Genomic DNA, 17,955 nt, shown 5'->3' with positions numbered 1-17,955 from the left:
GGAGAATGTGTATTTGTGTTTAAATTTGCATGAGGCTATTTTTATTAGCAGTTGAGCTGTAAGATAATAGTTGGTAATGTAAATGATAAAAATATCAAATGAAATCATTTATCTCAATATTTGTGGATGACAGAAAGGCCTGATTTTGTTTCTTAAATTCGATCTCTGGCTACAATCAGGTGTTATTGTTGGCCAAGAAAATGCTGTAACTTATACATGCCTAGATTCAGCAAAGTATGATGAGTATTTACAGTGTCAGCAATAACATATCTCAAAATCTCCAAATTGACTATCGATGCATCATACTTCGTGTTTGTCCAGGGCGAGTTTTCAGTATACTAAAGAGGTGCTTTCATTGATTCAGATTTAAATACTCAGCTGCTATTAGCAATCAACTGTTTGTATTTTATTATGGCCTTTCTTTACAACATATAGATACACTCACTGACACATTTGTAGGAGATACACTCATAATAAATGTAATTTATGAATCACTGGCGATTAAATGGGGCACCACCTCCGTTGTTTTGTCTATTTGAATAATCTGGAGGGAATTAATCAAATCCGACTGGACAAGGTTAACTTGTAACAATTCTAATCAATTTTAAATTAATGTATTCAATCTCATAAAGGAAGTAGTGACTTCTACACAGTTTCCATCGGTTCTCCACATTAAAAACAAACCTGCACAGACAACGACATACGGTTAAATATGTTTATTGATTAAATAATTCAGAGTAAATAAATGAAATGGTAATTTAAACAAACAACCAAAGATAACCGAAAAATTGGAGACTGTAATGAGATGGTAATGGGAATATATGAACATGTGCGATGGTAAAATCGTGGGTCGGGTGAAACATTCAAATATTACGAGAGTAATTTTAATACTATCGAGACCCTAACCGAATTTCTCTTAAGCTAAAAAGATATGAATGAGAGCCATAGATACCAACTCTTGTTTCATTTGTGAATCCAGCTGTTATGAGTGATGGAGAGCCTACTTTCTTAGCAGAGTTATGGAGTCAGTGGTGCGAGCGATGTCTCTTAGTTTTGTTAACTCCGAGGCGGGCGTGCCTGGGGCCAGGGCTGCCGGCTTTTTGTCTCCAAGTAGATAGTAGAAAGTGTGAAAATTCACAGGAACTCACTAAAACTAAACTATAGTTTTAAACGTGCTTCACTTTTCCCAGAATGTAACCATGGTCTAATATGTGGACTTTGTCTAACACAAAAATCATGTCATTATTAAAACCACTTTAACATTCAAAAAGGAATTAAAACTGGATCAAAACATAAAACACACTTGAATATACAGTAGAATTGGTCACTCATACATATTTATTCTAGTTCTAGCTTAATACTCATTTAAAAAAACATATCAGAGACATTTACTGGTAATAAAGAAAAACGTATTAAACAAAAGATCTCCCGAAAGTCTGTCCCAATCGTACCAGGACTCACCATCAGGAGGTACTGTGGTTCCACCGAACACAGGACACATTAAACATTAAAACTTGATCTCAGCCAAACTTTATGAACTTCTTTTACTGTTTCCCAATTTGTCAAAATTAAGAAGGTGAGATCCTGGTATAATGGTTAATTAGAACTGGTTTGGAATCTGGATGAGTGCAGAAACCATTATAGATTGGAATGTCACACAGATAGTGAAAACCAGATGCTTCATAAATTACGGGCACAGGAGGATTGGAACAACAAGGAAGATGTTTCCAAAGTCCTTTCACTCTGGAGAGTGTGTTTGTGGATTAGAAGTCAGGGAGAGAGAGAGAGAGAGAGAGAGAGGGGGAGAGAGAGAGAGACATCAGACGTTGTTACCTAATTTGCAATTGCAAAGACATTTGACATTAACACATCCTTGTTACAGAACAGTTTTGGTTCCTCTTGAGGTGGAGAGAGTAGATGACTCCATGCTGGACTCAGATTGGCCTGTGAGAGAAGAATTTGTCTGTTTGGAGGGGGAAGAAAGTCCAAATGGGATTGTAGGTTGTAAATTAATTTAAAAAGGTCTTCATCTGAAGGCTTTATGGTCAGAGAAAACACTGTCCTCTCTGCCAGGTGATAAGGTGACAGACTGAAAGGGGCCTTCTTCCTGTGAATAGTCTTCTTGCAGATGGAAAGAGTTAACAAGAATAAACAGGGCCTCAACATCATACAGAGGCGATAGACATGTGTTCCTACACATTGTACACTCTACACTACGATCCTGTCATGCATGCTTGTCAACCTCATATCTCTTTCTACACTGGTGCCCTGAAGACAGTACAAGAGACAATGAGCGCTACGTGTGTGTGTCTATGACAAGCATTGCAAGTTTCCAGATGGGCGAGATTCAGTGATTATCTTTTGAGCACTCACCATCCCTCTGTATCTCCACCCTGCTTTCCCATCTCAATAATTGACTGCAGAGTAACAATGGTTTTAATGTGCGTGTGGCTCTTTGTGTGTGTCTGTGAGCAGCTTCTCTGATTAGATAGATGAATATACTCTGTATTCAGCCGCGGCACTGCTTGCCCAAACTGGCATAGCTAATGAAGTGCCCGTGTCCCTCCCTTGGCACTAGTGTGTGTATGTGTGTGAGAGTGCACAATTGTGTGATGCGTAGAGTCAAGCTGCAATTAAAAGGCCTGTCAGTGGTGTCTGCCATAATAGAGGCTCGGACTGTCACTATCGACCAGCCACAGCACACTGTATGGAGGAAGAGCAGAAGGGAGAAGTGAGCAGAAGGGAGAAGTGAGCACAGGGACAAGGGGTGAGGTAAGGGATGCAGTAGCAGAATCTACATCTACAGTAAAAAGAAAGGCTACATTACAAACTAAACTAGAAAGAGACAAAAAAAAAAAAATGTCACATCAGGTATCTTCTTCCAACTGCTCAGGTGTGGCACTAGCCAGAATTGCAGTGTAAACATATATTGGTATGTTAAACTTTTTTCTTGGTTCAACAATTGGACCACGCTTTGGCTTTTAAGACTAAAATCACTGACAATAAGTGATATTTGATTGTCAGAAAATTAAACCCACTGAGAATTATCACTACCCCTCAGCTCTTTTCAGAGTTTTTACCATCTTTCAGCTCTTGTTTTGGTTTCACAGCGTGCGTATTGTACTGTTTCACTTGGTTCAGTTTCAAACAAACTTAGCAACTAACTGGTGAACATAGTGGAACATCAAGTAACAGGTAGGCCTCAATCACACCGTGACTCATCGCTACAGTCGTGGCTGCTTCAAGGCACAAGAGAGGAGCACATGTGTCGCGACGAATCATAGGAAAACAATTGTTTTGCTGGCAAGGCTTTTGTGAGGCATCATCTTCTAAATTATTGCTAATGTTGCCCTGTGTCTGCTGAATATGCAAATAAACAACTGTTTGGTCCCAACTTTACAGCTTTATGCTGTCAATGGCCCCCCCAAACAAAATCCAGTTTTAATACTTCATCATTTGATAAAACAGTCATCATCAGATTCAAGTTTGATGAAAATAGTTAGTAGCAACCCTATACATAATCGTCCTGGTAGCAAAAACTTGCAAAATAAGTATGGGTTGTATATTACCAGATGTATCCTCAAGTACTTTGAGAACTGTAAGGTCATGCCACTGGGGTTCAGATTTGAAATGTAATTTCTTTTAACTTACATTTTTTGTCTTTCTCACTTTACTCAGATATTGTGTCTTCAGTGTTTTGCAACAAAAAAGAAGGAATGTCAGTACTGGTAGTTGAGGATCAGTAAACACCTGTATTTTCACACGTATAATGCCAAAAACACAACATAAATGTGGAAAAAAGATTCAGATAAACAAAATCATGAGGAAATAACATGAATGAACCTAATGACATGACACAGACTGAAGAAAAGGATGTTTCTTGTGTATTTGCTCCTCTCTTATGAGATTGCTGTCAACATTTAAGAAGCACGCCATGTCAAATATTTATCCAGTCTCTTTTTTACTTTAATTGGGATAGCCAGAACAGTTTTATTGTTTACAGTGGTCAATGGAACACATGACCTACAGTATATTTACATCACACACACAGTTTTCACTATTGTTGCCTTCACATGCTGTTTGCTGTGTCTTGCACAGCACACTTAACTGCGCACTTAACTGCGCCATGTTGTACTGTTTTTTTTAGCAAATGATGTGTACAGATGTGTTTCTATCTCCTCTCTTGAATTCTACACACACATACGGATCAGCTGTCCCCCCCCCCCGCCTCTCAGAGTAGGATGCGGTATTTGAGTGCGCGAGGAACCCTGTTGATGACGAGGCGTCCATCGTAGCTGAGTGAGGCGAAGAGCCAGGGGTCAGCTGACGACCATTCTGCTGCATACACACTGTCTTCATGTTCCTCATAGGTGGACACCACGCTGTCCTTTAGGGGCTCCTTACTCCTAACAAATACACACACACACACACACACGCGCGCGCGCACGCACACACACACACACACACACACAGAATTAAGCTACTGGAAGAGGAGTTTGGAAGAGGAGGATGCATCATATCTGACAAACCTTATGTTGACTATCAATGTTTAGAAGACACTAAATTGGCAAACATTAGCTAATGCCAAATGCACAACTTTAATGACACAGTTTATCAGTTTCTTATTGTTTACAACAACAATTTTAAGTTTCATTTGGGACGCTGTGTAAAACGTTCATTAAACCAGAATGAAATTCGGGCAGAAATGTGACCAAGAGTCGGTAGGACAGACAGGATGACACATATCCATGTATAACTGTGGTATTTCTTTCCTCATATAGGTTGCCAAAGACACTAGCTTTTACCTCAGTACTGTTGTTTGGTCCTGTAACTTTGTTTTGTGGGTCATTTCTCTTTTATTTGATTAGTGAAGGATCTGTTTAGCTGTCAGACTGTGAACACCATCAGCTCGACACGTCCCTGCTTCGTGCCTCTGTCTTATCCATTCACACAGAAGCCGGCTCTCCTCCGCTGTGGCTCTGATACTACCTCCAGAGGCGCATCAGAGCCGCAGCGAAACTGTCCCCCCTCTCCGCATCCGAAACTTTCACACAGAGGATGAATCTGCGTATGATTCCCGCACTGAAAGGGCTGTGTGAATGGGGCTAGAGTAGCCCTCCTGGCACGGCCCTGGTGCTGCTGTCTGCTACACACACACAGAATGTGAAGAAAGAAAACTTGTAATTTTATTTGACCATGTCCCTGACCCGGGAAACGGAGTTTTAGTCTTACTTGTATATTATGTCTTTGATTCTTATTCTATTTTTAAATGTTGTTGAGCAATAAAGAACAATGAAATCTTGAAACAGTTTACATTGTAAGAAATGCTGTATTTAACTGAAGCAGGAGGAGTGCTGCAGTGCGTCTCTGTGTGTATAATGTGGTGCGTGAATCTCAGGATCTCGGACAGGTCATAAGAAATATCATTCTGATTAATAGGCGATGGGGTGTGGGTGGTTGAAATATTTAAGGAACATATTAATACCATAACCTGCAATGGACTCCAGTTGCAGAAACATTAGGGGTGTCTCCCCCTTAAGAGAGACGATGCGTGCGATTACACACGAGTTTAACCTCATTGATTATTGAAATCTCCCGACTCCATCACTGCTGTTTCCTCCGGAGAGTATCCTCTTTACAGTCCTGTTAATAACTACAGGTTTAGTTTTGCTGCTTAAATGAGCCGGGATGTTTGCACAGTGACGTTACCATGTGCATGGAAAGGAAACCTTTTAAGCTGGGGTTGGTAATCCATTTCAGAAAAAATTTTTATTGTATTTGTATACAATCTCTTAACATCCACACAGCAATCAAAATATAAAATGATTTGGAGAAGAAAGGAAAAAAAATCCATGGACTGTGGCAGCAACAGGGCTGTAAAAACTTCATCCAGTTAATTTTAGCGGCTGAAGGTATTGTATGGATAGCCTACCTGTTTATCAATCTGTCCTTATATGCCCACCCTGCGCTGACTCCGCCCATCACTCATTGCACATGACTGGGGTCTATTCACAGCAGTGTTGGAGTTGTTTACGGACAAAATGGCAGAGAAAGTACAGCCACTTTTCATTACCAGCTGTACCTACAGTAGCTTGAATACAACTCAACTCAAGAAGGCTACAAACAAAAAGACGTTGGATAGCTCAAGAAGTAAAATGAGAGTCAACATTGGAGTGGCTGTTCAACAATGGCGACAATGGATGGAGTCTAAGGCCTGAAAATGGACGCCATGGTAGCTGTTTCTCTTTTGGACAGGTAATGAGCTAGTTTGTTTTGGTTGGGGAAATGCATTATTACTCTGCATTATGTAGTCAACGTAGCTAACTCCTTATGTTGCTGTCGTATGTATCAGCCCAACACTAACATCGTTAGCACCGTCAGCTTGTAGCTAACGTTAGCTAGCTAGCTATGATAGACTTCTGCCATATGAAACATATTTACATGTAACGTTTCTGTTTACACGCAGGCCAACGTTTACACATACTGTGGATCTAATCCATATAGCAATGTTCACACATGCATTCTTGTGTACTACATGTGTGAAAGGCCATATCCACTGTTCGGAGGTCCTGGGAAGATTACATATATCTGTGAATTATTATTATTATTATTAGGGCCCGAGCAGGGAACCTGCAAGGACCCTATTGTTTTTGTAGTGAGCATTTTTTATTAGGGCCCAAGCAGGGAACCTGCAATGACCCTATTGTTTTTGTAGTGATTATTCTTTTTTTTTTGTTATTTTTTTTCTTTGTCCCAAATGATCGCATTTTTCACTGCCTGAACATACCATACTTCTGATATAGGCCACGCCCATATCCGCCTACCATTTTTTTTCGCTAGCTCGCGAAATGTCGCAAACCTACTTTTTCGAACTCCTCCCAGGCAATTTCACCGATTTGCACAAAACTTTGCACACAGCATCTGTGGACCCTCCTGACAAAAAGTTATTAAAAGAATTTTGATACTCCAAAGAATACTCAAGTTATTAAATAACAACTTCCTACAGATTTCGTTCCAAACAGGAAGTGTTGCATATCTCCACATTGGTGTTTCCAAATGATATGAAACTCAGGATACTACTTCCCCACGAGCCCTTAAGGCTCTGTGCAAAATCTTGGCCGACGACCATTAGGTGGCGCTCTTTAAATTGAACTACTTTATATCTCCACATCTGTTGGTCGCATTAACACAAAACTTGGTACACTCATTGCCAATGCCCTCCTAAGGATAGCTGACGAAGGTCTTACCAATCCGACACTAGGTGGCGCTCTGGTGGCAGTTTCATTTTATATTTGGCACTGTGCCCACACCATAACACTTATGGATATGAAACTGATTGGGGTGGTATAGACTGGCCTCTGTAACTGACACACCAAAAATGACCAGCAGGTGGCGCAATTATCAACTCAACCGTTTTTGCCTAATAACTCCCACATAATATGGCGCACATTGTTAAACCTTATATCTACAGTATGTGTTCCCTGCATTCAGCTGAATTGTGTGATGTAGGCCAAGCCCACTTTGGCGGCAGAATTCCATTTGCAATTGCGCTAAATGACGCAAACCTACTTTTTTGAACTCCTCCCAGGCAATTTCTCCGATTTGCACTAAACTTTGCACACAGCATCTGTGGACCCTACTGACAAAAACTTACTACAACAATTGTGATTGTCCAAAGAACGGCCAAAATATGAAACAACAATTTCCTGCACATTGTGGTCAGACAGACAGTCTTCCATATCTTGATGAAATACAGTCCCATTAACACTAAAGCTGTTTTCATTGTGTTCCATGGCCCGATGACGTTTTGTGAAAAATTTGGTGCAAATCCGCCAATAGGGGGCGCTATTCTTGCTAAATCATGGAACAACAGCTTAACTGCCTTCACTTTTGATTCCTCAACGGAAGTTCTTGCATGAGCAGGCCCCGACAGCAGCATGTAGCAACAGCAGCACGCCCCGACGCGCGTGGACTGCAAGGGCCCGTTCATCGCTGCTTGCAGCTTTAATTAGGGCCCGAGCAGGGAACCTGCAAGGACCCTATTGTAATTGTAATGATTATTATTAGGGCCCAAGCAGGGAACCTGCAAGGACCCTATTGTAATTGTAATGATTATTATTGTTATTAGGGCCCGAGCAGGGAACCTGCAAGGACCCTATTGTAATTGTAATGATTATTATTAGGGCCCGAGCACGAATCTCGTGCGAGGACCTATTGGATTCGCTCGAATTATTATTATTAGGGCCCGAGCAGGGAACCTGCAAGGACCCTATTGTAATTGTAATGATTATTATTATTATTTTATTTTTTCTTCTGCCAAAATGATCGCATTTTTCACTGCCTGAACATACCCCAAAACTCACCAAACTTGGAATATATGTCAGACCTGGCGAAAAATTTTATAATCTATTGTCGTTGTGAATTTTCACCACTAGGTGGCGCTATTATCAAGGAAAGTGCGTTTTGGCTAATAACTCCTGCATAATTTGTCGCACATTCAAAAACCTTATATCCCCGCCTTCAATGAATTGTGCTGAATCACCTGATATAGGCCACGCCCACTTCCGCCTAACGTTTTTTTTCGCTAGCTCGCCAAATGTCGCAAACCTACTTTTTCGAACTCCTCCCAGGCATTTTCACCGATGTGCACCAAATTTTGCACACAGCATCTGTGGACCCTCCTGACAAAAAGTTATTAAAAGAATTTTGATATACCAAAGAATACTCGAGTTATTAAATTATAACTTCCTGCAGATTTCGCTCCAGACAGGAAGTGTTGCATATCTCCACGTCGGTGTGTCCGAATGACTTCAAACTCAGGATCCTACTTCCACATGAGGCCCTAAGGCTCTGGTCAAAATTTGGGATGATGACCACCAGGTGGCGCTGTTTAAATTCAACTATTTTATATCTCAACATCGGTTGGTCGGATTAACACAAAACTTGGTACAGTCGTTGCCAATGCCCTCTTGAGGATACCTGACGAATGTGTTACCGATCTGACACTAGGTGGCGCTCTGGTGGCAGTTTCATCTTAGATTTGGCACTGTGCCAACACCATAACACTTATGGATATGAAACTCATTGGGGTGGTATAGACTGGCCCCTGCAACTCACACACCAAAAATGACCAGCAGGTGGCGCTGTTATCAAGACAAAACCGTTTTTGCCTAATAACTCCCACATAACATGGTGCATATTGTTAAATCTTATGTCCATGTGTTCCCTGCATTCAGCTTAATTGTGTGATGTAGGCCACGCCCACTTTCGCGCCAGAATTCCATTCGCAAATTCGCTAAATACCGCTAACCCATTTTTTCGAACTCCTCCTAGGCAATTTATCCCATTTCCACAAAACTTTGCACACAGCATCTATGGACCCTCCTGACAAAAAGTTATTAAAAGAATTGTGATAGTCCAAAGAACGCCCAAAATATAAAACAACAATTTCCTGCACATTGTGGCCAAACACACAGTCTTGCCTATCTTGATGAAATACAGTCCAATTAACACTAAACTTTTTGTAATTGTGTTGGATGGCCTGATGAGGGTTTGTACAAAATTTGGTGCAAATCAACCAATAGGTGGCGCTTTTATTGCTAAATGATGAAAGAACAGCTAGTTTGAAGGATTTTTAGCTCCTCTTCTAGGTTTATAATGGGTGTGTATTGCGTGAGCTAGAGTGGGTGACATCATCGCTAGAGTGCAGAGCAGCTGCAAAAACTTTAGAAAAAACTCTCTTCCGCTTGATTTGGGTCCCACAGCTTTTACTTCACATAGACAATATATACATAGAAATGTAGGAAATCTTGTTGGCTTTCACATGATCGTCTTATTTCAGATGTGCGACTTAAACTTTTGGCTGTGGAAGCCCTAGAGTGACAAGAACTCCAGCAACTCCGCCATAAGCCGCAGTGTTAACTTTGAGCCTAAATCTCTGGAGTGGAGCAGACGGTACCGGTTTTGTCTCTCGCTGTTGTGCCCTCATTTTTCACTCTACAGAAATAAAAAATACATCACATGGTTCAGCAATGTCTCCTGTTACTCACTGTATACATATTTTGGGCATAACCATTACACTTTTTTCTAAACCTGCAGGTGTTTGGGAGGTGTTTTCCCATTCATTCTTATGGGGACATTTTCACTTTTGGTTCTGCTACTGCTCCAGCATCTGTGCAGCTACAGAAACTGTCTGGCTGTCAAACTGTTCAGCTTTTTAAGCTCTTTCAGCCTATTACTTTCAGCTTTTCAACCTTTTCAGCTTTTTCAAAAATTCTGCTTTATGTTCAGCTATAGAAACCATTCAACTATCAAAACATTTAGCTTCATGTTCAGCTAGAGAAACCGTTCCACTATCAAAATGTTCAGCTTTTTTAGCTCTTTCAACCTATTACTTTTCAGCCTTTCTTCCTTTTCAGCTTTTGAAAAAATCTGCTTTTTCTGCAAATTCTTCACCCAAAATACGTCTCTGCATCAATACTACGTCGTATCTATAGTGCCACCGACTGGACACAGGAAGTCACTGAAGGTGTCACTGTTGTGTTTTGTGTGACACGAATCCCATTTAGGTAGGACATTTCCACAGGCAAGGGGCAAGCACACATCTGGGCGTGCGGCTTCTGACGGCGCCACAGCCCAACGTACGTGGGGGGGCGAGGGCCCGTTCATCACTGCTTGCAGTTTTAATTAGGGCCCGAGCAGGGAACCTGCAAGGACCCTATTGTTTTTGTAGTGATTATTATTATTTTTTTTTTTATTATTTTTAGGCCAAAATGATCGCATTTTTCACTGCCTGAACATACCCCAAAACTCACCAAACTTGGAATATACGTCACACCTGGCGAAAAATTTTATAATCTGTTGTCGTTGTGAATTTTCACCACTAGGTGGCGCTATTATCAAGGAAAGTGCGTTTTACCTAATAACTCCCACATACTTTGTCGCACATTCAAAAACCTTATATCCACACGTTCAGTGAATCCTCCTGAATCTCTGGGTATAGGCCACGCCCATATCCGCCTACCGTTTTTTTTCGCTAGCTCGCAAAATGTCGCAAACCTACTTTTTCGAACTCCTCCCAGGCAATTTCACCGATTTGCACCAAACTTTGCACACAGCATCTGTGGACCCTTCTGACAAAAAGTTATTAAAAGAATTTTGATATTCCAAAGAATACTCAAGTTATTCAATTATAACTTTCTGCAGATTTCGCTCCAGACAGGAAGTGTTGCATATCTCCACATCAGTGTGTCCGAATGACTTCAAACTCAGGATCCTACTTCCACATGAGGCCCTAAGGCTCTGTTCAAAATTTGGGATGATGACCACCAGGTGGCGCTGTTTAAATTAAACTATTTTATATCTCAACATCGGTTGGTCGGATTAACACAAAACTTGGTACACTCATTGCCAATGCCCTCCTGAGGATACCTGACAAAGGTCATACCGATCCGACACTAGGTGGCGCTCTGGTGGCAGTTTCATCTTAGATTTGGCACTGTGCCAACACCATAACACTTATGGATATGAAACTCATTGGGGTGGTATAGACTGGCCCCTGTAACTCACACACCAAAAATGACGAGCAGGTGGCGCTAAATGGCTCCATAGCGCCCCCCGGAATATTTCAAAATTGAAGCCCTGCCTCCTACATGCACGTACATGAACCAAATTCGGTAGGCTTATGTATCATCACCAGACGCACAAAAAACCCTCTTGGACACATACCCTCAGTCCAACAGGAAGTCTGCCATTTTCCTTCAAATTCAATCTTTTGCCATCAAGCAGGAAGTCCTGATAACTTCAACATACAATTTCCCATTGGCATCAAATTGCTCACACATGTAGAGGGGCTCGCCCTGAACATGTCTCTGCATCAATACTGTGTCATATCTATAGCGCCACCCTCTGGACACAGGAAGTCACTGAAGATGTCACTGTTGTGATTTGTTTGACACGGACCCCATTTACATTAGGTACCACATTTCCACAGGCAACGGGCAAGCACACAACTGGGCGCACAGGCCTCCGACGGCGCCACAGCCCAACGTACGTGGACTGCGAGGGCCCGTTCATCGCTGCTTGCAGCTTTAATTATTATTATTATTATTTTATTCCTTCTTCCAAAATGATCGCATTTTTCACTGCCTGAACATACCCCAAAACTCGCCAAACTTGGAATATACGTCACACCTGGCGAAAAATTTTATAATCTGTTGTCATTGTGAATTTTCGCCACTAGGTGGCGCTATTATCAAGGAAAGTGCGTTTTGCCTAATAACTCCCACATACTTTGTCGCACAATCAAAAACCTTATATCCACGCGTTCAGTGAATCCTCCTGAATCTCTGGGTATAGGCCACGCCCAAATCCGCCTACCGTTTTTTTTCGCTAGCTCGCAAAATGTCGCAAACCTACTTTTTCGAACTTCTCCCAGGGAATTTCACCAATTTGCACAAAACTTTGCACACAGCATCTGTGGACCCTCCTGACAAAAAGTTATTAAAAGAATTTTGATATACCAAAGAATACTCGAGTTATTAAATTATAACTTCCTGCAGATTTCGCTCCAGACAGGAAGTGTTGCATATCTCCACGTCAGTGTGTCCGAATGACTTCAAACTCAGGATCCTACTTCCCCATGAGGCCCTAAGGCTCTGTTAAAAATTTGGGATGATGACCACCAGGTGGCGCTGTTTAAATTCAACTATTTTATATCTCAAAATCGGTTGGTCGGATTAACACAAAACTTGGTACACTCATTGCCAATGCCCTCCTGAGGATACCTGACAAATGTGTTACCGATCTGACACTAGGTGGCACTCTGGTGGCAGTTTCATCTTAGATTTGGCACTGTGCCAACACCATAACACTTATGGATATGAAACTCATTGGGGTGGTATAGACTGGCCCCTGTAACTCACACACCAAAAATGACCAGCAGGTGGCGCTGTTAACAAGACAAAACCGTTTTTGGCTAATAACTCCCACATAATATGGTGCACATTGTTAAACCCTATATGTATGTGTTCCCTGCATTCAGCTGAATTCTGTGATATAGGCCACGCCCACTTTTGCCGCACAATTCCATTTGCTAATTCCAGAATGTCGCAAACCTACTTTTTCGAACTCCTCCCAGACAATTTCACCGATTTGCACCAAACTTTGCACACAGCATCTGTGGACCCTTCTGACGAAAGGTTATTAAAAGAATTTTGATATTCCAAAGAATACTCAAGTTATTAAATTACAACTTCCTGCAGATTTCGTTCCAAACAGGAAGTGTTGCATATCTCCACATTGGTGTGTCCGAATGACATCAAACTCAGGATATTACTTCCCCATGAGCCCCTAAGGCTCTGTGCAAAATTTCGGGACATCACCACTAGGTGGCGCTCTTTAAATTGAAGTAATTTATATCTCCACATCCGTTTGTCTGATTGACATGAAACTTGGTACACTTATTGCAAATGCCCTCCTGAGGATGGCTGACGAAGGTCTTACCGCTCCGACACTAGGTGGCGCTCTGGCGGCAGTTTCATTTTGTTTTTGGCACTGTGCCCACACCATAATACTTATGGATATGAAATTCATTGGGGTGGTACACACTGGCCCCTGTAACTCAAACACCAAAAATTACCACTAGGTGGCGCTGTTATCAAGACAAAACCGTTTTTCCCTTGACTGCCTTCACTTTTCATTACTCAACGGAAGTTGTTGCATGAACAAGCCCCGACGGCAGCATGCCCCGACACGCGTGGACTGCGAGGGCCCGTACATCACTGCTCGCAGTTTTAATTATTATTATTATTATTATTATTATTGTTCCATCCCCAAAATCGCATTTTTCACTGCCTGAACATACCCCAAAACTCACCAAAGTTTGAATATAGATCAGACCTGGCGAAAAATTTTATAATCTATTGTTGTTATGAATTTTCACCACTAGGTGGCGCTATACTCAAGGAAAGTGCGTTTTGGCTAATAACTCCCGCATAATTTATCACACATTCAAAAACCTTATATCCCCGCCTTCAGTGAATTGTGCTGAATCTCCTGATATAGGCCACGCCCACTTCCGCCTAACGTTTTTTTTCGCTAGCTCGCCAAATGTCGCAAACCTACTTTTTCGAACTCCTCCCAGGCATTTTCACCGATGTGCACCAAATTTTACACGCAGCATCTGTGGACCCTCCTGACTAAAAGTTATTAAAAGAATTTTCATATGCCAAAGAAACCCGAGTTATTAAATTATAACTTCCTGCAGATTTCGCTCCGGACAGGAAGTGTTGCATATCTCCACGTCGGTGTGTCCGAATGACTTCAACCTCAGGATCCTACTTCCAGATGAGGCCCTAAGGCTCTGTTCAAAATTTGGGATGATGACCACCAGGTGGTGCTGTTTAAATTCAACTATTTTATATCTCCACATCGGTTGGTCAGATTAACACAAGACTTGGTACACTCATTGCCAGTGCCCTCCAGAGGATACCTGACGAATGTGTTACCGATCCGACACTAGGTGGCGCTCTGGTGGCAGTTTCATCTTAGATTTGGCACTGTGCCAACACCATAACACTTATGGATATGAAACTCATTGGGGTGGTATAGACTGGCCCCTGTAACTCACACACCAAAAATGACCAGCAGGTGGCGCTGTTATCAAGACAAAACCGTTTTTGGCTAATAACTCCCACATAACATGGTGCATATTGTTAAATCGTATGTCCATGTGTTCCCTGCATTCAGTTGAATTGTGTGATGTAGGCCACGCCCACTTTCGCGCCAGAATTCCATTCGCAAATTCGCTAAATACCGCTAACCCATTTTTTCGAACTCCTCCTAGGCAATTTATCCCATTTCCACAAAACTTTGCACACAGCATCTATGGACCCTCCTGACAAAAAGTTATTAAAAGATTTGTGATAGTCCAAAGAACGTCCAAAATATAAAACAACAATTTCCTGCACATTGTGGCCAAACACACAGTCTTGCCTATCTTGATGAAATACAGTCCAATTAACACTAAACTTTTTGTAATTGTGTTGGATGTTCTGATGAGGGTTTGTCCAAAATTTGGTGCAAATCAACCAATAGGTGGCGCTTTTATTGCTAAATGATGAAAGAACAGCTAGTTTGAAGGATTTTTAGCTCCTCTTCTGGGTTTATAATGGGTTGTGTATCGCGTGAGCTAGAGTGGGTGACATCATCGCTAGAGTGCAGAGCAGCTGCAGAAACTTTAGAAAAAAACTCTCTTCTGCTTGATTTGGGTCGCACAGCTTTTACTTCACATAGACAATATATACATAGAAATGTAGGAAATCTTGTTGCCTTTCATATGATCATCTTATTTCAGATGTGCGACTTAAAGTTTTGGCTGTGGAAGCCCTAGAGTGACAAGAACTCCAGCAACTCCGCCATAAGCCGCAGTGTTAACTTTGAGCCTAAATCTCTGGAGCGGAGCAGACGGTACCGGTTTTGTCTCTCGCTCTTGTGCCCTCATTTTTCACTCTACAGAAATAAAAAATACATCACATGGTTCAGCAATGTCTCCTGTTACTCACTGTATGCATATTTTGGCCATAACCATTACACTTTTTTCTAAACCTGCAGGTGTTTGGGAGGTGTTTTCCCATTCATTCTAATGGGGACATTTTCACCTTTGGTTCTGCTACTGCTCCAGCATCTGTGCAGCTACAGAAACTGTTTGGCTGTCAAACTGTTCAGCTTTTTAAGCTCTTTCAGCCTATTACTTTCAGCTTTTCAACCTTTTCAGCTTTTTCAAAAATTCTGCTTTATGTTCAGCTATAGAAACCATTCAACTATCAAAACATTCAGCTTCATGTTCAGCTAGAGAAACCGTTCAACTATCAAAATGTTCAGCTTTTTAAGCTCTTTCAACCTATTACTTTTCAGCCTTTCTTCCTTTTCAGCTTTTGAAAAAATCTGCTTTTTCTGCAAATTCTTCACCCAAAATACGTCTCTGCATCAATACTATGTCGTATCTATAGTGCCACCCACTGGACACAGGAAGTCACTGAAGGTGTCACTGTTGTGTTTTGTGTGACACGAATCCCATTTAGGTAGGACATTTCCACAGGCAAGGGGCAAGCACACATCTGGGCGTGCGGCTTCTGACGGCGCCACAGCCCAACGTACGTGGGGGGGCGAGGGCCCGTTCATCACTGCTTGCAGTTTTAATTATTATTTTTATTTTTATTTTGCCCAAATGATCGCATTTTTCACTGCCTGAACATACCCCAAAACTCGCCAAACTTGGAATATATGTCACACCTGGCGAAAAATTTTATAATCTGTTGTCAGTGTTCATTTTCGCCACTAGTTGGCGCTCTTATCAAGGAAAGTGCGTTTTGCCTAATAACTCCCACATACTTTGTCGCACATTCAAAAACCTTATATCCACGCGCTCAGTGAATCCTCCTGAATCTCTGGGTATAGGCCACGCCCATATCCGCCTACCGTTTTTTTTCGCTAGCTCGCAAAATGTCGCAAACCTACTTTTTCGAACTCCTCCCAGGCAATTTCACCAATTTGCACAAAACTTTGCACACAGCATCTGTGGACCCTCCTGACAAAAAGTTATTAAAAGAATTTTGATATACCAAAAAATACTCAAGTTATTAAATTACAAATTCCTGCAGATTTCGCTCAAAAGAGGAAGTTTTGCATATCTCCACATTGGTGTGTCCGAATGACTTCAAACTCAGGATCCTACTTCCCTATGAGGCCCTAAGGCTCTCTTCAAAATTTGGGATGATGACCACCAGGTGGCGCTGTTTAAATTGAACTATTTTATATCTCAACATCGGTTGGTCAGATTATCACAAAACTTGGTATACTTATTCCCAATGCCCTCCTGAGGATAGCTGACAAATGTGTTCCAGATCCGACTCTAGGTGGTGCTCTGGTGGCAGTTTCATTTTTTATTTGCCACTGTGCCCACACCATAACACTTATGGATATGAAACTCATAGGGGTGTTAGAGACTGGCCCCTGTAACTCACACACCAAAAATGACGAGCAGGTGGCGCTAAATGGCTCCATAGCGCCCCCTGGAATATTTCAAAATTGAAGCCCTGCCTCCTACATGCACGTACATGAACCAAAGTCGGTAGGATTATGTATATATCACCAGACGCACAAAAAACCCTCTTGGACACATACCCTCAGTCCAACAGGAAGTCCGCCATTTTCCTTCAAATTCAATCTTTTGCCATCAATCAGGAAGTCCTGATAACTTCAACATACAATTTCCCATCCGCATCAAATTGCTCACACATGTAGAGGGGCTCGCCCTGAACACGTCTCTGCATCAATACTATGTCATATCTATAGCGCCACCCACTGGACACAGGAAGTCACTGAAGATGTCACTGTTGTGTTTTGTGTGACACGAATCCCATTTAGGTAGGACATTTCCACAGGCAACGGGCAAGCACACAACTGGGCGCACAGGCCTCCGACGGCGCCACAGCCCAACGTACGTGGACTGCGAGGGCCCGTACATCACTGCTCGCAGTTTTAATTAGGGCCCGAGGTCCCTATTGTAATTGTAATGATTATTATTATTTTAGTTTTTTTTCTTCCGAAATGATCGCATTTTTCACTGCCTGAACATACCCCAAAACTCACCAAACTTGGAATATACGTCACACCTGGCGAAAAATTTTATAATCTGTTGTCGTTGTGAATTTTCGCCACTAGGTGGCGCTATTATCAAGGAAAGTGCGTTTTGCCTAATAACTCCCACATACTTTGTCGCACATTCTAAATCCTTATATCCACGCGTTCAGTGAATCCTCCTGAATCTCTGGGTATAGGCCACGCCCATATCCGCCTACCGTTTTTTTTCGCTAGCTCGCAAAATGTCGCAAACCTACTTTTTCGAACTCCTCCCAGGCAATTTCACCAATTTGCACAAAACTTTGCACACAG

General features: G+C 41.8%; 1 protein-coding gene across 1 annotated transcript in view; it reads right to left on the bottom strand.

Annotated features, from left to right (window-relative positions):
- Positions 1-701: 701 nt before the first annotated feature.
- Positions 702-17,955, bottom strand: part of eipr1 (EARP complex and GARP complex interacting protein 1) — a 163,755-nt gene continuing 146,501 nt past the window's right edge. Inside the window, exon 9 of the mRNA XM_084380417.1 lies at positions 702-4,406. Coding sequence (XP_084236543.1) covers positions 4,232-4,406 — 175 coding nt within the window. The 3' untranslated portion in view covers positions 702-4,231. The remainder of the gene's footprint in view (positions 4,407-17,955) is intronic.

The sequence above is a fragment of the Pagrus pagrus genome (assembly GCF_965226575.1).
Source record: "Pagrus pagrus genome assembly, chromosome: 18".
Taxonomy (NCBI): Eukaryota; Metazoa; Chordata; class Actinopteri; order Spariformes; family Sparidae; genus Pagrus; species Pagrus pagrus.
The sequence above is the reverse complement of the archived record's forward strand: the minus strand, read 5'-3'. Positions and strand labels throughout refer to the sequence as shown.